The sequence below is a fragment of the Muscardinus avellanarius genome, assembly GCF_963383645.1.
Source record: "Muscardinus avellanarius genome assembly, chromosome: 15".
Classification (NCBI taxonomy): Eukaryota; Metazoa; Chordata; class Mammalia; order Rodentia; family Gliridae; genus Muscardinus; species Muscardinus avellanarius.
In genome coordinates this window covers 83,813,816-83,840,695 of record NC_137801.1, presented here as the reverse complement: position 1 = coordinate 83,840,695, position 26,880 = coordinate 83,813,816, and the positions used below count along the sequence as shown (strand labels likewise).

Here is a 26,880-nt window from a genome sequence, read left to right as displayed (position 1 = left end):
AATGCTGGCCATGAACCTGCAATCCTCCTGTCTCAGCTTCTCAAGTACTGGGATGACAAGCAGGAGGCACCATGCTTGGCTTGTTCTCAGATTTTATACAAAGGAGCTCTATCTGTAATGTTCCCTAAATCAGTTTTTCTACAACATGAGTCATCTTTTCAAGAGAGCATAGACTCAGCTCCTCCTAAATTACTCATGGAAACATACACACTATGCGAGAAACATGAAAAGAAAAGAGAATTCCAGGTGGTAAAAAAGAATAGACAGTATGCTTCATGGATCCAAGGATTCTGGGCTTGGGGGGTCCTTCCTCCTGTGATGTGCTATCAGTGACACACAGGAAGAGCCCTTTTCTCACCACTGAACTTACTGACCAAGACCACAAGCACAAGGGCGCCTTTGGGTGTCAACCTGCCCTGACAAAGCTTCCTGTGTGACTTGCAGTTTGATCACTGGTTTGAATTTCTCCATTTCCCATTTCAGAAACACAGAGGCTCCTCAGGGAAGAGCTTGACATCTCTGGTGGCAGAACAACGTGGCTGAAGGGATGAGAGGAACAAGAGCGGACAATGCTCTATTGGGGCTGGACCTTTCTCTGGCTTGTCGCAGGAGAGAGCATTACAGGATTTGACGTTTCGGGTAGGGGTTTTAACTTTTCCTGCTAATACTGCGAGTCTTGTGGTGAAAGTCTAAAGTGACAGATGATCTGATGAATTGGCAGCGTGTGAGATGCTTATACACAGAACTTACTTCCTACTAGTAGGGGGAAGATGATTGTGGTGGACAGTATGGGGAAGATGATTGGGGTGGATGGCTCTCAGCTGATATCAAGCTCTGATGGGGAAGCCAGGTAGCACAGCTGGGTGTTCTGCGGGAGAGGTGAGGAAGGGTGAATGGTGGTCCAGCTGTCGTTGACAGGAAGCCTCAGTCCTAGCAATATTGCAGCCTACAAGAAGGGAATTAGAAGATGAACAGGATGGGTCTAGTGAAGAATATAGACACACAAGGGGACTAAATCCTTGGTTATATAAGTAAGAGTTCCATCTTCTAATGTGTTATTGCATTGCTTTGTTTATTATGATTTTTTTCAGGTTGTTCTACCAAAAAACTCCTCTGGACATATTCCATAGGGAGTGAAGAGGAATTTGTCTTATTTTGTGACCTACAAGAACTTCAGAAATCCTCCTTGGCCCGAAAAAGTCAAATCTCACCCGAGTACCTTCCCTGCAGTGGTAGCGAGGACTTAGCTGATGTCCAGTGGTACTTACAGCCTCCGAATGGAAATCCTTTACAGGAAATTACTGAGAGCTATCCTCATGCCAGTCAGGAAAAGGGCATGCTTCGCTTTTTGACCCCAGGGATGAATAATTCTGGATCGTATATCTGTAGACCCCGTATTAGGTATGTCCAAAAAATGCATTTCTATTAGAAAATATTTTCAGATTCCCTATTTTCTTATGTTCACAGGATGTTGTTAATCTCCTAGGAGCCCCCAGGATGTGGCCTGTTGTTTCAAGATGGTCTTGGAAGTTAAGCCTCAGACAAATGCATCCTGCTGGAACTCGGCGCCACATAAACAATACCTACTTCTTGGTAGCATCGACTCCATTTATTGCCCCAGTCTCAGCTGCCAAAATGAGGCAGAAAGTACAGAGGTGACCTGGTACCAGGTAAAAGTAAATTTTGTGACATCGATGTCAGAGCGCTATGTTTATGGTAATACCTCTATAAGCATTTTAGAAAAACTACAAAATGGTACTCTATAATTCTCAAGTGGGCTTGAGAATCTGAGGTTTAAAGCTACCCAAAGGCTGGTCCGGTGCCAGTTCAAAAGACCTGACATTCTAAAACAGCCTTGCTCCTAGCTACAGAAGATCCTGATCCTGGGATTATTAGAGTTAAATCCTTTAGATAAATTCCAGAGAGATTTTTAATATTTAAGTATATTAAATATAGGGGTAAGACATAAACCTACTGACATCCACCAACACACAAGGGCAGGCTAGTTAATTTTGCTGTCTTTGAGAAGAAGCATGCACTTCCAAGGGGGAAAAGAACACCCTACAAAGAAGTCTTGAGGGATATGTAAAAAAAAAAAAACCAAAAAAAAAAAAAAAACAGGAAACTGGAATATTTTCCAAAAAGGATACTTCAAGGAGCTCATTTAGGACAAAGACAGAATGGGCTTGGGTGACAGGTGTCTTTCACAGGTGAGATGCCAGGGAGGGAGTACCATGCTAAGAGAAAAAGAAAACAAGGGCAAATTTTATTATGGCAATTGATTATGAGTATTCACATGTGGGGAAACTTCCACAGTGAAAACATATAACATATTTGTTGTGTTTTATTGTGTTTTTCCCAAGTGCTAGCAGGTATATAGATGCTGCTTATGCATTTCATTTAACAGACTTCCATCTCAGCTGATCCCATAGTGGTGAAATATGGGAATAGAATCTAAGTTAGCCTTCCATATTTGCAATAACTCTTTGAAGAGCAATACCTTGTTTTAGAAATTATGGAAAAATTTAAATGTGATTTTATAATATATATGCTTGTGATATAAAATATTGTTTTTAATTGTCACTTTAATTGGCAACTTATTGAGATTCTGTTTCAACATAAAAAGAGTAAAATATGGGTGAGGGTGTAACTCAGAGGTAGAATGCCCCTGAGTTCAATCTCTAGTACCACAAAAAATTGTTTTTTTTTTTTTCTAGTTAAGGATTGTTTATCACTATGTGAAAAATGACACTAGAATTTTGATACGTTTTAAGATCTAACCAGTTTGTTTTCAACTTCTGGTAAGAACACACAGAGACTAGAAGTGAAGAAAAGGAAATAGTAATTTCATCCAAAATGGAAACCAAAAGAGAGTGGGGTAGTTATAATTCCACTAGAGAAAATAGACTTCAATCTCACTTGAGCTCCTTGTTTTTAGGCCATCAAGCCATTGGCTTTTTTCAACGAAGAATTTATTTACATTTAAGATCATTATTATACCTGCCACTTTGAAATTAATTTTTTTCTGGTTGTTACATAGATTTTTTTTGTTTCCTTTTTCCCTATTTCTGTCTTCCTTTGTGTTTTTTGGTTTTCTGTGGTGGTATGCTTTAAATACCCCCTTCTTCCCTAAATTTTGTGTAACTACTGTATGTTTTAATTTTGTGATTATTCTAAGTATTACATAAAATTTTATTTTGTTTTTCCTTTGTCAGGTGAATTTTAAGCTAATGACAAATTTAATCAGATATAAACACCATAAATTCACTGTCTCCCTCCCATATTTTATAATTTTGATGTCAAAATCTACATCTTAAAAAACTTATATTCCTTTACTTATTGTAGCTGAAGTTACTTTTAATAGTTTTGTGTTTTAACTCTGATAATAAGGATAAAATTGCTTAAGATATCATTTTTGTAGTACTAGAGCTTTCTATGACTATGTATTACGTGCACCTTTGAGATTTTTAACAGTGATATTTTTTGTCATTTGTTAGCAGCCTTTCATTTCAGTTTAAAGAACTCTCTTTAGCAGTAACTATAAAGTAGACCTGATGGCAAGGAACTCACTTAGATTTTTTTTTTTTTCTGGGAAAGTTATGATTTCTCCTTTCTTTCTGAAGGATGGCTTTTCTAGGCTAATTATTCTGAGTTGGCCTTTTTTTCCTTAGCACTTTGAATATGTCACCTCACTCTCCTGACCTACAGGGTTTCTGCTGAGAATTCTGCTGATAGCCGTACTGGTTCTCTCTTGAATGCACATTTCATCTCTTGCTGCTTTTATGATCTTTCCCTGTCTTCTGCTTAGGATAATTTGATTATTATGTGTCTAAAGAAATTCTTTCTGGGTAGAATTTGACTGAAGATCTCTGAGCTTCCTGTGTCTTAATGTCGTCTTCCCCCAGATTTGGGGAATTTTTAGCCATTATTTCTCCAAATTAAACTTTTGTGAGCCTTTTCTTTCTTCTCTTTCTGAAAACTTTGTAGCAAAGGTTGGTTATCTTGATGAGTTTCCATAATTCTCATAAGTCTTCCTCATTTAATTTTTGCTCTCCTACTAAATAATTTCAAATGTCCTGGTCTTTGAGTTCTGCCATTATTTTCTCTGCTTGACTAATGTTGCTGTTTAAGATTTTTATTGTTTTTTTAGTGATACTTATATTCTTTATTTCTTTTTGGATTTTAAAATAGTTTTTTTGTATTTTATTGGTGAATAGTTTTAATTCATTTTTATAACTTCTAATTTTGCTCATGAATTATATTTGAAATTTAATGTGTTTTCTCTTTGTGTGTGTGTGTGTATATATATATATATATATATATTTTTTTTTTTTTAAACTTTTGGTACTGGGGATTGAACCCAGGGTCATTCTACTACGGGCCATACCCCTAGCCAGCCCAAGTTTTTATTTTGAAATGGGATCTGGCAAAGTTGCTCAGAGTCTTGCTAAATGGTGGAGGCTGGCCTCATAGAACATGTGATCTTCCTGTCTCAGTCTCCCAAGTATTGAGATTACAGGCACACACCACCACACCCAGCCTGAACTTCTTAAAGAGAATTACTCTGAATCCTTTGTGAGTCACGGTATAGGTCATCATTTCTTCAAAGTCCACTGTTAAGACTTTAATTTCCTTTAGCATAGTAATCTGTGTGTCCTTGAGTTGGTCGCTGCACATTTGAAGAAAGGGCAACTGCTTCCAGCCATTGTAAGTTTTCTTTGATGGTGACAGACCTTTGCTGTTGGTCTATCTTGGGATTCTGGACCGGCTACTGGTAACAACTCCAGACGAGCAGACCTTGGAGCTGTATTCTCTAGTAGGGCTGAGCCACTCCCTGTGCTCTGAGGCTGCAGGGAAATGCTAACTGTGCTCCATATCTGGTGAGACCACTGGCTGGACTCTGGTCAGATGAAGGCGCTGGCTGGGCTCTGCAGTTGTCTCTGCTCAGGAAGGGTTGCAGGCTGTCATTGATTGGGCCTTATGTAGAAACTGAGTTTTCATGGGGCCACTGCTTAGCTCTTAGCATTAGACAGGGCTAGATCTTCATTCCACCAGCAACGACCAACAGCATTCACCTCCCAGCCTGGAGAAGGCTCTAGGACATATAAAGGGCCTGGCTGGACCACCGTGCTTGGAGGGTCTTAATGGCTTAATGACTGATAAGTCAGAATCAAAGTAAGTTAGCTTTCATTTATTCTAAGAACATTTTATCTATGTTTTCCTATAAATATAATGAAATAATGACTTTGGTATAAGGAGACTCCTTAAGTAAACGGTAGTTACATTCAAGAAGATAGCATTTTTTTTTTTACCTCCAGCTTAAAAAAAAAAATCTCTGACACAACACATATTATATGAAAAGGCAGTGAGAGAAGCCTTTCTGGAATGGCCTCTAGCACCAAGGCTTTGGTGCTAGACTTAGTAAGACTTATGCCTGAATACTTATACTGAATACTTACTAGACTTAGTAAGACATGCCTGAATACTGTTTCCATAGGTGGTTTAGGACAATCTCAGTCATATGCCAAATTCACTCGCCACAGGGCTGATGTGGTTGTTAAGTCATTTCTGAGCCCTGTGCTCCATGAGGTTTTATACGTAGACCCACTTCTCTTTCTCAGTTCCTTTAAGCTTATTTCTCATGGAAACTGGCATCTGTCTCAGAATAACTAGCATTCAGTGACAGCTTAATTCCAAGGAGATTTGGTGAGCATGCTCAGACCCAAAGGTTAATTTATAAGTAGGGAAGAAGTAGATAATTTATATTTGTTTAAAAATAAAAATGAGCCAGGCGTGGTGGCACACACTTGTAATCCCCACGCTTGGGAGGTGGAAACAGAAGGATCGCACAGGTTTGAAGCCAGCCGGGCTGACTTAAGAGACCCTGCTTCCAAATAAAAAAGTATAAAAATAGGTCTGGGCATGTAGCCCTAGCCTGGAGGTAGAAGGGCTTCCAGGAACCCCAGTACCACCAAATAAATAAATAAATAAATAAATAAATAAATAAATAAATAAAAAATGGGCCAGGCGTGGTGGCGCACGCTTGTAATCCCAGCATTCGGGAGGCTGAGACTGGAGGATCGTGGTTCACGGACAGCCTCGGCTACTTAGTGAGGCCCTCTGCAACTCAGTGATACCCGGTTTCAAAATAAAAAATAATAATAAAAAAACAGGGCAGGGGGTATAGCTTGGAGGTCGAATGCCCCTGGGTTCTATCTCCAGACCTGCAAAAATAAATAGATAAATAAATAATAAAAATAAAAACTAATTCAAGGTTGATACTTTGACCCATTAAACTGCTCCCATGGTCAGAATTTCCTACAATACTGGATAGCTTCCTAACGCCTGTTCAGTATAATGATTCACTTGCCATCTAAGCAATGCTGAAAGCAGAGGGGCTATTTCTATCCTTGTTCTGAACAGGAGATTGATGCAGCCTACAACTATTTTTGCTTTGGGATAGCCCTATTGTATTTGCAGACAAACAATTTTTTTTTCACAATAATTGCAAGCAAGCCTATATATGAATACTCAGTTTGTGCTCATAGAGTAGAATTTGTAACCCATGTTAATGATTTTGCATTTATTTCTGCTAATGATATAACTTTATAGCTGATTAGAAGTCTTTACTTTCATTGTATTTAAGAGTCTCTCTTTTGCTTCTATATTAGCTAATTTGATTATTATGTGGTGTGCTGATCCTTTTCTTTGCTCTTATCTGATTTGGAATCTAAATGCTTTCTGTACCTGTGTATCATTTTCTATATTTGGTAAGTTCTTTGATATTTTTCTGAAGAGATTTTTGATTCCTTTAGTTTCTATTTTTAGATCCTCTTATATGCTTATTACTCTTAGATGTGCCCTTTTAATTAAAGTTATCGCAAGTCTCTTGGATGTTTAGTTTGTTCTTTCAAGTTGTTTATCTATATTATGAACTGTGCATTCTGTTTTCTACATGGTAATCTATTAATGATTTGTATTGAAGTTTTTGTTTTATAATTGCATACTTCATTACTTTCAGAACTTTTATTAAGGATATCAGTTTCTTTTTATTATGATATATATCTTTTAGAGTTTTTCTGATCTCATTTCTAAAATTGTGAGTCATATCAATGAATGTTCTGAATTCTCTTGTCTCTGCAACTCTGAGTTGATGAGTTCTGTTGTTGTGGGGTTGTGGGAGCTTATTGTTTCCTTGCTATTCTTCTTTCTCATGTTTTCAGGTTTTTAAATTTTGTATCTTTGTTGCATTTTGTGGTTTTCTCTCTATTTCTCTCTTTCTCTCTCTTTCTCTCTCTCCCTCTCTCTCCCTCTGTGGCATTTCTATGTCTAACTACTCTCCCTTTATGTATCTTATTCTGGAGGTAAATACTTACCTCAATGTGTCTTACAAGTAAATTATGGTCTCAGCTTTACATGTAGTTACAGCTTTCCTCTGAGTGTTTTATCACCCTCCAATACTGCCTCTGTGGTCTGTGGGTCTGTGTACTTTATCACCTTCCCTGTTGTTCTGCCACTGATTTCCAGCACTGAGTTGCAGATACTCCAGGACTCTTTCTGCCTACCACAATGGCAGCATTGATAGATTGCAGGTGTTGAAGAATGGGACCTGTACTGCAGTGCAGTACAGTTTATGTCCTGGGCATATCTAAATTTCTGTGTGCGGGGTGCTGGGAAGCTCTGATTGTCCACTGAAATTGCCCTGTCATTAGTGTCTGGAGGTTCATGCTGTTGGTTCAGCCTCAGTTCTTGGTAGATCTTCCTGGTTCCTCCGCCCAATAACTCAGGTGCAGTTAATCTAGGCAGGTAGGAAAAAAAATGGAGTGATGCAAATAGGCACTGTCTTCTCTCTGGTGTCATTGGCCAGTTCCCTCCTCCCACCCTGGAGATACATAATTCTGTGTCTGGTATATTCACTGCCTATGAAGTAAATCTCAGGTAGCTGCATATGCGAGATTACATACGAAATTACAGAAATTTCAAAAAGTTCTTGCAGTTCAGAGGTACAAGTTATTGTTCTTATCTTTTGTCTTGTGTTGCTTCAGAACCACCACCACCACCACCACCATCATCATCACTTTCTATTCTTTCTCCTCCTCCTCGTCCTCCTCGTCCTCGTCCTCGTCCTCGTCCTCCTCGTCCTCCTCGTCCTCGTCCTCCTCCTCCTCCTCCTCCTCTTTCTCTTTCCAGTCTTGATGTTTAAAAGTGTCCTTATAAATATCCTTAAGTTTCTCTCTTACTTGGTTTCCAACTCCAAAAAATGATAGTCTGGGTTGTGGATTGCAGCTTGACTCGAACTTCCCAAGATGAGTTAAAGGCATGCTCACCTTAGATTCTTACTCCATTGCCATCTTTATCAGTCCTTGCACTTCCTTTTTCTTTCATGTCTCAAGACTTTTAGAAATTTTTGACACTATCTATACAGGTTCACACCAGGGTTATGCCTCAGTATTTGTATGTGACTGTTCCACACCTGAACCAAACAAAGAATTCCCTGTGTAGCTGCCTCAGCCTTTGTCTTTCCTGTTAGGAACATTGTGATTCTATTATTTGATGGGTTTTCCATCATTCTTGGCATAAATCTCTCTTTTCTAAATTATTTTCTTTGATTTCTATCTCCTACAGTTCTTAATGATTCACACTAAGATGTACTTTTTTAAATAAATAAAAATTACCCCTTCTTTGCCATTATCCACCCTCTTCAGTAGCTCAGCTGAAATCTAAGTGTCACATTTTCTTCTCATGTGATTTGTTCTATACTTTCATTAAAATGACAACATGTCATTACTGTGTTGTCTACATTTTTGCCTCTAACTTTTCTCCCATGCTCTTAACCTTGCTTTGAAAGTGCTTTTGGTATTTGAGGTTACCTGATACTTAGCTTCATCTGTCCTTAGCTCTTGCCCTTTTTTTTTTTTTAAATTTCTATTGGTAGCTGACTTCTCTGGTCAGTCGAACTCTCTTCATAAACTTCTTGCCAACCTACTGAAATTTTTTTTCTTGGGCCACAGAAACCACACCAGAGCCATGGAGTGGGGGAATCCCTGCTTCTTCCAGGCAGTGAGCAAAGTGGAAGGGAAATTCCTCAATCAGACAAGAAACTCAGAGTTAGAAAATTTGGGGTTTATTTTGTTTCTCTCACTTACCAGCCTCTCTTTCGCTTTTACTTAAACTCCAGAACCTTGATTCTCTTATTTATAAGATGGTAGATATATAATCAAAGCAAATTAAGTTAGACAATCCTTTGGGAAGCCCTATGTGAGAATGAATTTTATAATGTATAGAGATAACAGATTCTTATCATTGTATTATTTTATTGTTTATCAATCTTCTTTTAACTCTGATCATAAAACACATGCTCCCAATACTCTCGTTTGGAAATTGGGAAGCAGTGTGGCATAGAAACATTATCATACACAGAAATCAGGCATGGCAAGATTATTGGTACAGTGATATTCAATCAGTCCACAAATATTTCTTGAACCCTTACTGTACCCTAGCCCTTGGTGATAGAAAGGTAATTATAACAGTCTTGGCTTACATTTTCAAAAGTTTCTATAACTTATTGTTATTGATTTTTTTAAATGTCTGATCATGTGGTTCTTCTGCTTGAATAACTTTCTTTTAATTGTATGTTATTCTACTCACACATTGTTCACAACAAGCTTACAATTGCTGTCCACTTGCTATATAGTAGAGAAACAAAGACCAAAGGCATCCACAGTTGTAGTCCATCAGTCCGTCTCATCTCATCTTGGTCCTGTTGCTCACATACATGCTCTGCTCCAAATGCTCCTAAAATGACATTTACCTCCAAATGATTGATCCCACACATTCCCTGAGGCTCTGCATAGACTGAAGAAGCATCCAGGCTCCGTTTGCTCTGAGGCAAACCACACAAGCATGCCATGTGCTTTGTGCATGGTGCAGTGGAACGGTTCAGTACTCAGGGGCCACATTCATAGACTGAGAGCTGACTCAGACAAGGAACCTGCACGTACTCATCTCAGTGTGCCTAGGACTGGCCAGACGTTGAGGCACAAAGGCTGCTATCAACAAATACAGAACTAATCATATACTTACTACAAGGGGCACATAGGCAAACATGGTGGTCTGTGTTCACTGCTCTGAAAATATGTAACTAATAATTCTCCTGGTAAGCATTCCATGATTTAGTGCTTCAGAGGGCCACCTGCAGGTTTGGAGATGAAGATAGAACAGCAGCCTTTGCAACAGGAAACAATGACGGCAGCTGTTTATATGCAGGAATTGGGAAAGGACATGGTTCTGTAGGAGATGGCAGGTCAGCAGAGGAGGAGGAGAAATAAATGAGACCAGATCAGATGATGAAGAATTTTAACCTTTATCCTAAAAGAAAAGCGGTTCACTGATAGATTCTAAGTAGGAAGAGATGGGTATAATTGTCTCTAAACTTTTATTTGAATTTGGATCTACTAAGAGCCAAATAATTGTTTCTCAGTCTTCAGTCATATCTTTAGTTTAAAATTTACTATTTTAAGTCAATTGTAGTGGCACATGCCTTAATTTCAGTACTTGGGAGGCTGAGACAGAAGGATTGCAGGTATGAGGGCAGCCTTAGCAATTCAGTGAGACCCTGTTTCAAAATAAAGAATAAAATAATGCTGGAGTTGTAGCTGGAGGTAGAATGCCCCTGGGTTTAATCCCCAGTACCACAAAAAATAAAATAAAATTTAATATTTTATTAGAGCCAGGCTTATTTAAAGATGAAACTCTATTTACTTACTTATTTAGATACTGGAGACTAAATCCAGGGGCATTTTACCTCCAAAATAAACCCCAGAACATTTTATTTTTAAAGAAATAATGTCTCACTAAGTTACTGAGGGTCTTGTTACATTGCTGAGGCTAGCCTTGAATCTTCAATCCTCCTGACTTTACCTTCTAAGTGCTGGGATCACAAACATGTTCCACTACACCTGGCCATAAACTGTATATATTACCTGCATTCACAGAAAATATATAACAATTTATTTACATAAACACACTACTTTTTAAAAATAATTTAAATATTATTCCTTACACCATTGAGATTTTTTTAGAATATTCTCTAGGAAATATAGGGTCATTATCTCTTTGTAAACTAGTCAAGTTTTATTTCTGCATCTCTACACATAATGCTTTTTCTATAAAACTTTGCTATATAGCCATTTTTCACATCAGAATCTCACAACATTTTTTTAAAACATAGTCCCTTCATAGCTTGTGGTATGCCCTTATCTCAGACACACCATGCTCCTCCCTGGTTCAAATTTATGAAGTTTCTCCGTAGGTGCAATTAGTATGAATAAAAATTATCTCCTTAAAACAAAGCATTTTTTCCACATTTTTTTTTGCCTTAGAATGGAAAACTCCTCTCCAAGGAAAAGAGCAATACAATTCTAGTGGATGAAATTTATGACTATCACCAAGGCACGTATGTATGTGATTACACACAGTCAGATAACACAAGTTGGTGGACAGTCAGAGCCGTTGTTCAAGTGAGGACCATTGGTAAGTCAGATTTTTGTCTCAAGACTTGAAATATGAACTCTACTTGATGAAGTCAAATAATTTTGTTTGGCCTAGTAATTTTTTACTTTTATGAAAAAAGAGAGAGGGATGGATATACACTTGTTAAGGCCTTGAGTATAAGAGAACATCGACGTTCTCACCAACCTGGCTCCCATCCCCAATGTCTGCTTAGCTCTTGGCCATTTTTAAGATGGCACAAGTTGGGTTGCCCATTTATTTCCCTCTGGCTTGCTTTTGAAATGAATTTTAAGACATATTCAATATTTTATATAAATTTCACATACAGAAGTAATAAGTGGCATCATGCAGCTATCGCAGCTTTCATGTGTTAACATTTTTTCACATGTTTTAAACTATTTTTCTTTAAAGAAACAAAGCGCAGTAGTTACAACTTGAGGTTTATACCCTCATCCCCTGTCAGGTCCTTCCTGCTCCAGTGTCTTCACAATATTGCAGTTCTTATTCTTCACAGTCATACTTTTATGCTTTTTCTACCCAATATATGCATATATTAGTAAAATATATTTAGTGATATAAAATAATGTGTTTTATGTCATAAACATATAGTATTATATAAAAATACCATTTTTGATAATTTCTACCCCAATTAGCAGTGAACATATTTTTCTTCTTTCCAAATAATACTTCATGTTAATTTATACTTCTCTGAATAATAGTGAAGCTAAATGTCTTGTCCTGTGTTTATTGAGCTATTGAATTTCTTCTTCTGTGGCTCACCGGTTTTAGCCCCACCTTTTCCCTTGAATCATTCTTACCAGATCAACTAATATCAACACCGAAAAGTGTCAATTGTAATTAATGAAACACAGTCTACAGGATCTAAACGTAACAACGCTGATCACTAATGCTTCAAACCCAAGAGCTCTAGAGCTAAACTCAGCTCTTAGTGAAGTCACTAGTCAGTGTTCGCTTCTCTACTTTTCCTGCAAGGTAGAAGGCACATGGTGCACACTGATGCCTGGTTAAACAATCCTATCTTCTCCCCAGACCTCCACCTGCTACCACTTTAAATTTCCACTTTCCTGTTGTATCAGATCACTCCTTGGCAGAGAAGTTAGAATTTGATGCCCCCACATCTACTACTTTCTCCTCCAAGTGATGTGTATATGTTCTTTCACTCAGGAGTTCTGTCCCCTCCTAAATTCTCAGTGACAGAATCTACTTTTCTCTCTCCCCCCCCCAAAAAATATTTACAACATCTCCTGCATCTATCCCAGTCAGACCTTCTCTGCCATCAATCATGTCTTCCTCGTTTTTTATGCTTGCATCATTAATTCCCATAGAAATATCTATTGGATTTCTAATGTATGTCAGACATGGAGTTAAGTATGTAAGAATAGGTACCAGAGTACTTTCTCTGGCCTTTGAGAATTTAGTGTTTTGTAGGACAGACAGACAGAGAGCAGGAAACCACAGTACAGTATAGTGGGAGAAGGAGGATCAGGGGATATATGAGAAATCCACCAGACCCAAATCTAGGTAAGCCACGTCAAGTAAGACCTGAGCCATGGGGACAAATGAGCCCAGCGAAAGTGGGAGAGATATCACTTCAGGCTGCAGCAGAGGCACAGGGAGTTGATGTCAAGGAGATGGAAGAGGGTGTGGTGCACTTCGGGAAGACAAACATCATTGCGGGGGGAAAGACCTGGAAGCAGGACTGATCTTAGACTGTTCTAATAGTTTGGAGTTTCATGTAAGGAAGCCTGGGGAATCACTGAAGGCTATAAGTGGTAAAATATTATAAACAGACTTTATATTCAAAATAGGTCACTATGTCTGTGGTGTAAAAAATGGATTTCTGACAGCAAGAATTCAGAGAGTTAAGAGTGGAGTGGCAGTGGGAATCGAGAGAAGTGGGTGGACTCCAGAAATATTTAGGAGGCATATCTCCTAAATATTGTGATTGGGAATGGAAAAAAAGAAAAAGAAGAGACAGAATGAGAGCCAGGCTTCGAGTTGGGCAACTGGGTGGATTTACTGTGACCGAATGAGGTTGAGCACAAGTGGGAAAGCTCCAGGTTTGATTTTATGTTCTTAAAAGGTGCTACTGACTGCTATTTGAACAGACTTTACAGAGGTGATCAAAGTGGCTGAATACATTAATCAACCACTGTGACCTATTCAGTCTGTGAATCAATCCATGATCTCATATTTTATGTAGAAGATAGCAGAAAAAGAGTGTTTTAGCTTTCTGACTAGGATAAGTTGGTAAATGACACTACTGAATAAGAATGAAAGATGGAAGAAGGAGAAAGTCTGAGAAGAATGTTAAGTGTTAAATGCGTTTAACTTTGGTCATCTAAATCATGATGACACAGGCAGCTAAACAAAAACATTTGGAGATGTTCGAGATAGGAATATAGGTGTGAGATTTGTTAAGTTATACATGAGAACAAAAGCCAAAGAACTGCATGTGCATGACACACGCTCATAAGTATTTAAGTGTCAATCAGTAAGTCAAACATGGGAAGGAAGGAGGGGGAGGGAACGGGGTGGGAGCTGGGGAAGGGCTAAATGAAAGATGAGTGCAAGTAATCTACGATTTTGTAACCCTTTAAGATGTATTCCAACAAAGCACCAAGAAAAAAAAAACAGATTAAGAATGGATAAATGCCAATGATGGTGATAAGAAAGAGAAAGGGAGAGGGAGAGAGATATTAAACTTAAAAAAGAGAGATAGCATAAACGAGGAGGAAGGTCTGGGAGAGGCAAGAGTGAATAGCACTGAGAACAAGGAACATGACTTTCCCTTCCCAGGAGTCAGGGCACTTTCAGGAGGAAGATGGACATTAGGGGCGCACTTGAAAGTTTGTGGCAGGAGGTCAAATGATAAAATGACTAATTAAAGACTCAATGCTCCTTCATTTTGTAGTATTTTATTAGTTAAGGATGGTGCATTGGACTCAGATCTGCTTGACATAGAGTTTCTCGGGTAGGCTCTTCCTCCAAATGACTTACAGTTGGCACCAAAAAAATATTGTAGTAGAAGGTAAATGTGGGGGCTTAAATCTGCAATGGGTAGCAGGACTGGTGTGGAAGGAGAGTAGTTTGGGTTCATCCAAAACCACTGCTCTGCTGGCACCCACAATCTAATGTCACGGTCATTTCAGGGGCAAGTTTTCCACATGGAAACTGGAACGCCTAGACTTAGAGAGTAGGGATTCCACTTAAAGAGGGATTGCCAAAATATCAAGGTCAAATCAAGGTGTTGACCTGTGGGCACCAAATCTTTAGCAAGCAAGCCTGCAGATTTTCTAATGCATATCACAATTTTTATTTTCTTCTCCTCCTCCTCCTCCTCCTCCTCCTCCTCCTCCTCCTCCTCCTCCTCCTCCTCCTCCTCCTCCTCCTTTTTTAGTGAAAGACACTACGTTCAAACCAGATATTCTGGATCCAGCCAGGGACACCCTGGAAGTGGAACTTGGTAAGCTGGGCTGTATTACCATCCTTGCCTAATTCTGTGCTCCAAGAAGCAGGCTTACGCATGATAGAAGGCAAGGAGAATTGGGATGTGAGTCTTGACTCAGCACTTAGTAGTTTTGTGATCCTGGACAGTTAATAAATCTATCTAGGACTCCACCTTCAGACCTTCCAATAGACATTAACGAAAACTGGACAGGTGGCTGGTCCTTTGGACATAATCAATAGATTTTTGATTCTTCCCAGGAAGAGATGGCTATATATATTGGTTATTTTCATTTAACAACTTGAGAGCCATTAACTCTTATGAATATGGTGTTTGGTTTGGTCTGGTCTTTGAGAGAATGGTAGTGGAATAATACTATAACCTCTGCTCAGATGTATTTCAAAATAGTATCTTTTTTGGGTATAGGGATAATTGAATTTCTTATGGTCTTTTATTTCATTAGTTCAATAACATTTATGTTTTTCCACAAAACCAAACAAGAACTGATGTATTTAACACCAAATTCTGGGGTTTTTTTCAATGAAATGAATGTTCTCTTCAATGCTCATATAAGATTTATTATAGAAATCTGAAAATAGGTATTATGAAATAAAATCAGTAGGTGGCAGTAGCAGAGTATTCTGAAAATCAGATTAGCAAGGACAATGTGGAGAAACATTATAAAAATGCAAGAAAGGTGGAGAGAATTAATTCAAAATTAACAGTCAAATTATGTACCTTATGGGTAGATGTTAAAATATTACTGATAAGAAAAACATTCAGATGCAAAGATGAGTTTTCCAATGGAGTCCTTAGCCATTTTATGGTTAAATACTGTTTGAAGCAGAGCATATCTGGATATTGTTTTGGAAAATGTGTGTAAAGAGAGGGTAGTCTAATAACATAGGTGCCGACCCCTTCAGGCACATTGTTTATTAAAAAAAAAAAAAAGCTGAGGATGTACATATTTTATTTTTCAAGCTACAGGAACCTCATTAATTTTACTTAATATGTAAATATTGGTCAGTGAAGAAATGTTCCTTGTTCCTCATACTTTCCCAGTGGTGTGGGAGAACAGGCTTCTCAATGAAACTCATTTCCTTGTGTGTGTGTGTGTGTGTGTGTTTGTCAGACCAAATCAGGACCCTTCCTGTTATGATTGTGCTAATCATCTTCATGTTAAAAAACATTCACAATAGCTTCCATATCATTTAAAAATATTTTTCACATTCATATTGTTCATTTTAAAAATAATATGGAAGCTAGTGTGAATGTTCTTAACTTGAAGGTTAGCACAGTCGTAACAGACAGGATCCTGCTGATGTTCCGTCTTTTCTGGTAAACTGGTTTCATCTGCAAACCTGGCTGCATTAGGAAATGGTCTACTTGGCCACATCTTCCTCCCCTCATGAGACAAAGTATTCTCACACACTTCCTTCCTGTTTTCTCTGACCTCTTCATTCTCAGGAAAGCCTTTGGCTCTACACTGCAAAGTGCAATTTGGCTTTGAAAGACACTTTAGTCCTGTGATAAAGTGGTACGTCAAAGACACTGATCGGGAGTGGGAAGTCCCAATATCTGAAATGAAAAGGTAAAGAAGAAAAAACCCTAGCAAACTTTTAGTTTTTGCAATCTAGACCCAGACTAGATTGCTTCACCTTTACAAATTGCTAAAATTATGCATGCAGAGTTGATAATATTTAGTTAAGCAGCCAGCAGCACCCACTAGTGGTGAAAATAAAAATATAGAAATGCAAAATATATAGACTTAAGAACCTAGAGGCCACCCAGTTTCTGATGGGGGCCATAGAATGAACTATTACATAACATTTTGGTCAATGTATGAGCTAGCTACAACAGTGGTCCCATATTATATATTCTAGTGATGTCAGAGCTATCTTAGTATACTCTGAGGCTCATCTATTAATGATCATCTCAGCATATCTCTGTTATTAAGAGACACTTGGTTCTGTTTAACATTTATTTTTGGTTCTGGTGGTCAAATCCAGGACCATTCAGTGTGCTAAGCAAGAGCTTATATAATTATATATACATATATGCAGAAAAGATAACCAAAGCACTTTTACCTAGAAGAGGGGACTCAGAGATGGGTTTTCTGTTTTGAAAACCCTTTATGAAAAAGTAGACTTAGTTTATTGCTTTCTTTACTGCAAAACCCAAATCAGTGGGCAGCATTTACTATTGAGAGAGTTTGGTCTATAGAAAGTAAAACTCTAGACCTTTAGAGTCATCCAGTGCTTCCCAAAGCTGGCCTTCAGTCTTTGGAAGGGTCAAGGGGATTCGATCCAATCACATTCAATCAGATATATCACTAAAGGATGTGTCCTTTTATTTTTCCAAGATCTGACACAAACTAAGAACCTATTCACTAAGCACCTTCTTTTTTTTTTTTTTTTCTTTTTCTTTCTTTCTTTTTTTTTTTTTGCGGGCCTGGGGATGGAACCCAGGAGCATTCAACCTCCTAGCTACACCCCCTGCCCTATTTTTTATTCTTTATTTTGAAACCAGGTCTCACTGAGTTGTAAAGGGCCTCACTAAGTAGCTGAGGCTGTCCACGAACTGCGATCCTCCAGTCTCAGCCTCCCAAATGCTGGGATTACGAGCGCGCGCCACCACGCCCGGCAGCACCTTCTAATTTTTAAAACGTTTCAAAGAACAAACACAATATTATTTTGAGAAGTATAGGACATCATTATAAAAAGCAAAGGACATATTTTGATACGAACAACAAAATTCAGCGAGAGATTCTAAGATCAGGAAAACCATTGGGTCGCAACCTTAGCTGACATTGCATTACCATTCAAAGAGGTGGACTGCGGCAAAGAGAGCAGGCTTTGCTGCCACCCGCCGTTGGGTTTGGGTCTGTTTTCCATCTTGTGGCAGGGTGAACCTTATCCCTCGTGAGCCTCATCACCCCATTTGCAATCCAAGGATAGTAGCCTCCATTTCTCAAGGCTACTGTGAGGGGCAGGTACCCTAGATCTGATAGGCCTATTGTGGTCTTAGGGAGGCAGGAAGTATTCAATAGACAATAGTTCATGCTAAGTCTTTCATCCAAGAGCTCTAAGCATCATCCACATACACAGGATTGCTAGAGACAGATCAAAGATGGGTGATTTTAGAGGTTCTAGATTGTGAATTAATGTCAAGACTCATAGCTTCTTGATGGGGTTGCATGGTATAGAAGCAAATAACAGGTTTCTACAGCTCTGCTCATCTACGTGCTTAGCCCATAAAGTCACTTTGTAGGGCCAGTGTGGAATGGAGTGAGAAATGGAGATTAGAGGATTCCTGTTCAGTGCTAAGAAAAGGGCCCCATACAGAGCAAGTCCTCAGCACAAGTGAGTCACTTTTAACATTATTCTTAAAACATTGCTATTATTTGTTCGCAAGGGAAATTCTTAGAGTAAGGAAGGTCAGATGAGGGCCACAGTAAATTATATCTCAGTGTAAGTACTTAGCAGAACCAGTGAGTTAACCAATCAATGGGCCCCCTCTCCATTCATCTCCTGTTCTTTTTATATTATCGATTCCACGGTTCTTCTGAAAGCCATCTGTTGGCTACTTATAAGACTTCCAATCACTACCAGTGAGTGTCAGTTTATCTTACTGAACGGGTATGGAATTTTCCTTTCTTTCTTAGTATTAAATCTACTTTCAAAGACGAAGTCATCGAATGTGTCGTCTTCCTGAATGAAGTCATTGGGAGTGATCTTAGCAAAAAGTTTGTTTGCTTTGCTCAGAATTCCATTGGGAACACCACCCGGACCATTCAACTAAAGGAAAAGCAAGGAGGTAAGCCAGGGAGGTGGCTCCTGAATATGTCATCTGCTTATATATGAGAGAGGAGGCGATTCCCTAAAGAAGAGCTACACTGATGATAGCGATAATAGATGCCAAACACAGTTTTAAGCACTTTGTTGTGCCGACTCACTTAAGACATCTACCAAAGCCATCCACCTAGCAAATTGCATGGTCCAGAGACAGTCCTCTTAACTAATGTATGCCAAAGCCATTCAATATCTCATTTACTCACTCCACAAACATAACCAGGCATGCCTACATGCTACATGTCTTTGCTCTTCTCTTTCAATGACCTTCAGACAACATGGTGATTTCATAATCTGATGGATAGAGAAAGAAGGAATGCTCAGAATGATACATGTATATCACAGATCATAGCCCTTTAGAAAGCTAAAGTAGAAATCCATGTGAGAAATAGCTTTTAGATTTCTTTAAGAAGATACCCAGAGATGATATCATTTATTTATTGGATTTTTTTTCATTCTATTTACTAGTAATCTTGTGGTTGGTGCTCTTATGGGGTTTGTGAGACTTGAAAATAATCTCTCCATCAACCAATCTAAAGCAAAATGGCAAATAACATCTCCGTGCCTTAGTTTTGTCATCTTTATATCAGGATGCAGGGATGCCAGCTCATTGAGCTAAACCACACTCAGTATTTAGAGTGGCGCCTTAATATATAGAAAAAAACTCAGCTAATAGATAACTATAGAGCCAGCAGGCTTGAATGTTTGTGAAGTTTAAGACTAAGTTTATTCTGCCCTGTGATGCATGCTTAATGGCAGCTGTTCTCCATAGACGCTTCTAGGACTCTGTGTTAAGAACTATGGGGGTGCAAAGGTAAGCCCTATGTGATTCCTTAAATTAGGAAGTTTAGAAGTTAGTGGGGATGTTAGAATATAAAAGCATTTTACACCATGCAATGAGAAGAATGTGAATGGGCTGTGTGGAAGTTGATAGGTAAAAAATTAAATACAATGACTAGAATAATTATTTAAGGCAAGCCTGATCACAAACTGCCCATTTTCCTGGATTTTCTAGAGTGCATTGTCCCATTGGATTTGATTTAAGATATTCCAAGATCTAGGAGAAATGCTAGCCATGGCAGTGACCTTGATTGCAGAGCAGGAGAAGGTGCCAGCCCAAGAATGCCATCTCTGCATTCACTTATGGCTACCCTGTTTCCCCCAGTGGTGTTCCTGTACGTCCTTCTGGGCACCACCATGACCTTGGTGGGCGTGCTGGTGGCCAGTGTGCTCTTCTACACCTACTGGATTGAAATAGTGCTGCTCTGTCGAACCTACCTGAGCAAGGACGAGACGCTTGGGGGTAAGGTCACCCCAACATGCTGCCCTATGACTCCCTCCTCAGGACCACCTTGGACAATGATAACACCAAGACAGCAGAAAAAGGCCATCATTGTCCATTGGCTTTGTTTCCTCAGAATTATCTTAGGAAAGAATTTCAGATGCCTCCTGCCGGCCAGAGGAGAGCATGAGAAAAGCACTCAAGACCTGGATGTTCCCTGCGATAAAGTCATGCCCCTGGGGTTTTAAAGTCTTCTTCTAAGTCCAGAAGCATCAAACCAGGAAAGGCTGGAGAAACTTTTTAAATTTTTTTTTTCATTTCATTTACTAGAGATCTGGTGGATGATGGTATTTTGGGATTAATGGGACTGGAAAATAATCTCTTCACCAACCATCCTAAAGCAATCTAGCAAATAACATCTCTATGCTTTTAATTACTCCTTGTTTTTGTCAACAATCTTATTGCTGTAATCCAAAACAACTGACCACACAACCTAGAGGAAGGAAGATTCATTTGCTCAGCTTTTAGAGAGGTAGAGTTTCAGTCCACATTAGGCCAGGTCTATGGAGCTCAGGCCATGGCAGTAGAAAGCTGAGAGAAGGAAGGCTCTCCGCTCTCAAATCATGGAGGCTGGAAACCAGAGAGCAAGCAAGGGGGTTTAAAGACACACACACAGCTCCCAAGATAACACAACTAGGAACTCACCTCCTTCCACCATACCCTATCTCCCCAGGTTACCACCCAGGACATCCATTTCATCTCTCATGACTTCATGATATCAACTCTGAACACTAACACATGAGCCTTTCAGGGGACATTCTACATCTAACCATAATACTCACCTATAAAATAGGATACTACTAGAACTGAGTGATCAAATGGGATGTTGTTATCACAGCTCATCAAATTTGACATGCTAAGCATTAAGAATGGTGACTTAGCAAACAGAAAAACCCAGCACATGTTAGCAATTGCTTTCTGTTTTAAAGGCTGGAATCTATGCGTCTTAATTGTTTTAGACATTTTACTTGTTCTACAAGCCAAACAGAGAAAGTTGAAGTGGTGTGCCCAAAATTGAACCCTGCAAAATGTTAGAGCTGGGCTTTGAACCCAGGTGGTCTGGCTTAAGATATCTCATTAGCTATTTCTTCAGTGATCTTCATGTAAAATGAGGAACTTTAGGGCAGTGGATGTATTCCCCAAAGTAGAAAGTTCAATAAATGTGAGTACTATTGCTATTAATGAAGAATCTGTCAATTTTACCCCCAAGATGTAATAAGAAGGTTTACTAATGTTTGCTTCTTGAGAGCAACAGTGTATGTTTTCCTCTAGTCTTGGAATTCTCAGTCTAGGCTATTTGAAGTTTTCACAAATAATTTTGGTACTTGAAGAGAATAGAACCCTTTCTGTTGGATTTCGGAGACAATGAATTCTCTTATTGGGAAATTCCTCGGACATCTGTAATCGTACTGGATTAGGAATTTAGTGAGAAGTTGAGAAACCACTGGAGAAGAGATAAGAAATGTGTCAGGCACCTGGTTCAATCCTCAGCACTAAATATAACAAAAAGTCCCCCTCACACACACACATTCACAAAACCAAAACAATACAACTAAACAAAAGAAATATAGCAGGTACATCTTTCTTGAGTTTATTTATTGAAAATACATTCTAGAAATCCTTAAGCCCAAAGCATTTTTGAGATGTATTTTATTTCTAAATTAGCTTTATGTGCTGGGCATGGTGGTGCACACCTGTAGCTCCAGTACTCGGGAGGCTGAGACAGGAGGATTGTAGATTCTCAGCTAGCATCAGCAAAGTGTGGCCCTCTGTAAAGATAAAATAGGGCTTGCAATCTAACTATATTAGAATATGTAGAATTATTTATATATTTATATATATTTATATGTAGAATATTCCTGGCTTCAATCTCCGATAGCACAATAAATGAATAAATACATAGGTGAAACAATAATAAAAAATAAAATGGGGGTGGGGTGTAGCTCAGAGGGAGAATAGAATGTCCCTGGGTTCATTCCCAATACCACTACTACTACTACTACTACTACCACTACTACTACTACTGCTACTACTAGTTTTTTGAATATGGGAAAATTATCTAATCAGTGTCTTAACCCTTTCCTTTGGTGACTTCATATTTCTTTTGCTACAGTGTTGTTTACCTGAAGAGTCTAGAGCTTATGAAGAAGTGTCAGTAAACAGTGAAAGGTTTAAATGTGCCCTTTCTCTTTCTACTTTGCAAAGATGGTTTATTTAGCTCACCAGTCTCTACTGAAGTGTTTTTCAAACACAGCAATGCAGTGCCCTCTACTGGCCAACTTCAGTTTTTCTGCAAAATGAAGGCTAATGCCAGATGTTGTGAATTTAGAGGCATGGAATGTAAGAAATATGGAAGACCTAGGAGGTCACCTGACACCCCACTATAATTTCATTGCTAAAGAAATTTAGTTTCTAGATTATGGAAAAATCATGGCGTTCTAGGTTTTCACCATGGATGGAAGGAAATAGACATTATTGTGGTGTGTTACATATTTGAACTGTGACCCCCAAGTATCCTCCATCCCGCCTGGGAAGTGGCGTACATCATAGAGTAGTCTCCTGGACCTTGACTCTTTGGAACCCTGGTTTCTGGTACTTCTGCCCACTAAGACCTCACCTGAGACCCACACTGAGCAGGTGTACCACCCAACACCTGGAGCTACCAACTGTTTCGTAACCATACTGTCTGACCTGAGTTTTGGGAAGTGCTGGACTATGAACCAGGTGTGTCCCATTCCAAAGGTTGGTGAGTTAACTTTGGGGGTGTTTCTTTCTCTTCCTGTTAATAATTTAGTTTGATAACATCATCAATGTCCATTTGTAGAAATTTAGTTAACAGGGGCACATGAGGCCTTCACAATATCCTAAAGCAGGATTTATAAGTTAAGTTTCTAGAAGGAAGGGGGATGGATACAAACCAAACATCACATACACCACACACACTATCTTACATCACACTTAACAGCCTGCTGGGGAGTTAATATCATCTTACTTCACCTATGAGGATTCAAGTAAAAATATAGTCACACATCACTAAACGACAGAGTCACATTCAGAGCGATGCACCCCTAGGGAATTTTGTCACTGTGCAAACGTCATATAGAATACTTGCATGAATCTAGGTTATATAGACTACTACACACCTAAGCTATAGGCTATCTGGTGTATGTGATATAAAATATAATATATATATATATATATATAACACACACACACATACACACACACACACACACACACACACACACACACACACACACACACACGGTAGCCTATTGCCCCTAGGGTCATGATAAAGAAAACAACACGAGATTAAGTCCATCACAAGAGAAAATAATGCAATCACAAGACATGGTTCTGCTAGGCTGCTGCTGCTGGTTTAACACTACATAGTATTTTATACTAAATTTTTCTTGAGCAGAAGTAATATACTCTGAAATAATCACAAGCTTGGTGTGGTGGCATGCAACTCTAATCCCAGCTACTCAGGAGGCTAAGGCAGGAAGATCACAAGTTCAAGGCGAGCCTGGGAAAGGTTACCAGGCCCTGTCTCTGAATATAAAAATCTAACAAGCTGGGGATGTAGTTCAGTGGTAGAGTATCCCTGGATTTGATCCCCATCATGGCAATAAAATAGAATAAAATAAAATAACTGTTGAGAATTGTGTGCTGTAAATCGTGGGCCAGTAACATCATGTGTGCCATTATTATAAAGCCTTGTGTACCGTAGACATTGCATGTACTAAAGTCTCATGCATCGACATTGCATGTACTAAAGTCTCATGCATCATACATAATTGTATGTGCTATCTTTTATGCACCTGGCAGCCTGGTAGGTTCACTTTCACTAGCTTCTTCACGGGCCTTTAGTAGTCTATTGCACCCTGCTGTTAATGATGGCCGCAGGATTGCTAGGCATTTTCCAGCTTTACCATCATCTCTCAGGACCACCCTTGCATACCCCACTCAACAGTGAAATGTCCTTATGTCGCATGTGGCTGTGGATGCCCTGCTCTAAGCAGCGTTTTCTCCTGCGATGGATCATACTGTGCCGGGTGTTAGCAGTTCCTCGCTCGCTGGAGATTATCACGCTTAGACCGAGCAGATTTCTCTTTGATGTGTAACTAAGGAGACAGAAACAGAGTCGGGGCAAAGAAAGCTCTGAGGCACTCGGAGCACAAGCGATTTAATCACAGAAGGCCCCAGCTCTTTGATCTCCCCCAGCGAACACAGGAGTCCTTCATAAATTAGAATTAATTTAGGATGGGTACTCAGTGCTGCTCAACGGTGTGATTTTGAAATGGATGTGGGTGGTGTTTATTTTTTATTTTCTAAATCCATTTGCAAGGATCCCGATCTTATTTCTCATTTACCTTCAGGCATCTGTATGTGTACCATGATAGTAAATATATATATGTACATGTATATATATATATATATATATATATATATATATATCTGTGTCTATGTGTGTATATATATATATACACATATATATATATATATATATTGTTTTATATTGTTCATCCTTCTCAGATAAAAAGGAATTCGATGCTTTCATATCTTATGCAAAATGGAGTTCCTTTGAGAGTGAGACCACATCATCTCTGACTGAGGAACATTTGGCCCTGAATCTATTTCCTGAAGTTTTGGAAAACAAATATGGATATACCTTGTGTTTGCTTGAAAGAGATGTGGCCCCCGGAGGAGGTAGGTCTACAGGCCAAAGAGGGAAAATGTAGAACAAAAAGTACGATCAATGTGAGCTCTAAGTGTTTTGTTTTGTTTTTGTGGTACCGGAGAATCAATCTCAGAAAAATTCTATCACCAAGCTACACTCCCAGGTGTTTTTACTTTTTATTTGGAAACAGGGTCTCACTAGGTTGTTGAGAGTCTCACTATGTTGGTGAAGTTGTCCTTGAACCAGAGATCCTCCTGTCTAAGCTTCCCAAGAACTGGGATTAAGGGTACGCATCACCATGTCCAGCAAGCTCTAAGTTTTGTTTGTTTGTCTATTTCTGTCAGTCTTTCTGTTGGGACATATCTTCCAGGAGGTTTCCTAAGAATAAGATCATCTTGGCGACAATTCAGAAAGAATGTGTCCCAGACACAGGTTCCATCATTAAAAAACAAAAACAAGCCAGTTTCAAAGGAATGCCTGGGAAGCTAACCAGAACAAAGATGTCTTTCCTAGATCTCTAGTGGATGTCATCCTGTCATTCCAAACAGGTGGCTCTCCTGATTTCTGGAAATGATTTCTGGAGCCACCCAGGGGGATGTCCAGGACTTGGCTTGCCTCCTCTGTCTGACTCCTACCAGGGATCCTGGGACATCTCATGACCCTGGGTGGCCCAGCCTACCTAGTTCCAATGAGCTTTGTTCCTAGGGATATTAACAATCTGGGGAAACAACAACAACAACAAAAAACAATATAAAAAAATTTAGAGTTCCTACATATGAGGCTGTATCTTTAGCAGTGGAGAGAGCTGATATAGTTGCAGGAATAGATCATGTCTCCCTTCCTCTTTACCTAAGAGTTTCCCAAGTAGGGAACTCCCTGGGAGGTTGGAGGCTGCTATGACTCAAGACCTAATAGCCACCAATTACAAATCATCAAATTCTTTGTTCCCAGTGTATGCTGAAGACATTGTGAGTATTATTAAGAAAAGCAGAAGAGGAATATTTATCTTGAGTCCCAGCTACATCAACGGACCCAGCGTCTTTGAGCTACAAGCGGCGGTGAATCTTGCCTTGGACGATCATACACTGAAACTCATCTTAATCAAGTTCTGTTCCTTCCACGAGCCGGAGTCTCTGCCTCATCTTGTAAAAAAAGCTCTCCGGGTTTTGCCCACGATCACTTGGAAAGGCTTAAAATCAGTTTGTCCCAATTCCAGGTTCTGGACCCAAATGCGCTACCACATGCCTGTTAGAAACTCTAAAAGGGTCGTGTGGAACCAGTTCAGAATTAGCTCAAGGGCTGTTTTTCCCTGGAAAGGGCTCCGAGGAACAGAAACCCCTGGGAGGAGTTCCCAGCCCAGGGATGGTGGAGCTGGCTGGAACTCCTTTGTCTCCAGCCCCTGGAAGGAGAGATGTTGTTGGACACAACACACAGCAGAGACTGAGCTGATGGAAAATCGATCCTTCTTCTGCCAACACCCAGCAAGTTTAATAGAGCACTAGAGAACGAACAAGGCTTCCATGGAGAGCCTTTGATCTCCTGGACTGGACAGATGGGGAGTGAGCCTCCAGACCTTTGTGTACTCTCAGCATACAGCACCTCCCATGTATTCAGGAGGCCTGAGCCTCCTCAGATGTAGCTGCTTCTGTTTTGTGGCTACGGACTGTCATGTCTATGCTATATCGTACAGATGAATTTGTGTATATTTGCAATTGAATCAATATTATTTTATAGGGCGTGGGTGATTTAAATTCTGCCCAAGGCTTTTTTTATAAAAAAAAAAAAGACAATGTTTGCTTTCCATTCACCCCATCAACTGTGGAGCAGGATAAGAGAGTATACAAGGTAGAGAAGAATAGGACACAGAGTAGATGGAGCTGTCGCTAGTAGCTGCTGGAGGATCCCTGGGGAGATGACCCCTCAGGAAATATGAGCAACAGGTGCTTCAAGACTCCCGATGGGATGATATTCTGAGACAGGAAGTTGAAAATATCATGTCTAAAATGCATCAAGTGCACTTAATTTA

The 26,880-nt window shown here is 39.3% G+C and overlaps 1 protein-coding gene across 1 annotated transcript; it reads left to right on the top strand.

The window, feature by feature from the left end:
• Positions 1-569: 569 nt before the first annotated feature.
• IL18RAP (interleukin 18 receptor accessory protein) lies at positions 570-26,356 on the top strand (the record flags this gene model as incomplete). The annotated part of the gene is made up of 10 exons (XM_080711420.1): positions 570-639; positions 1,092-1,401; positions 1,487-1,670; positions 11,382-11,532; positions 14,933-14,998; positions 16,448-16,571; positions 18,645-18,796; positions 19,997-20,134; positions 24,710-24,883; positions 25,806-26,356. The coding sequence occupies 10 exons, from the start codon at positions 570-572 to the stop codon at positions 26,354-26,356; spliced, it is 1,920 nt and encodes a 639-aa protein (XP_080567546.1).
• Positions 26,357-26,880: the final 524 nt, after the last annotated feature.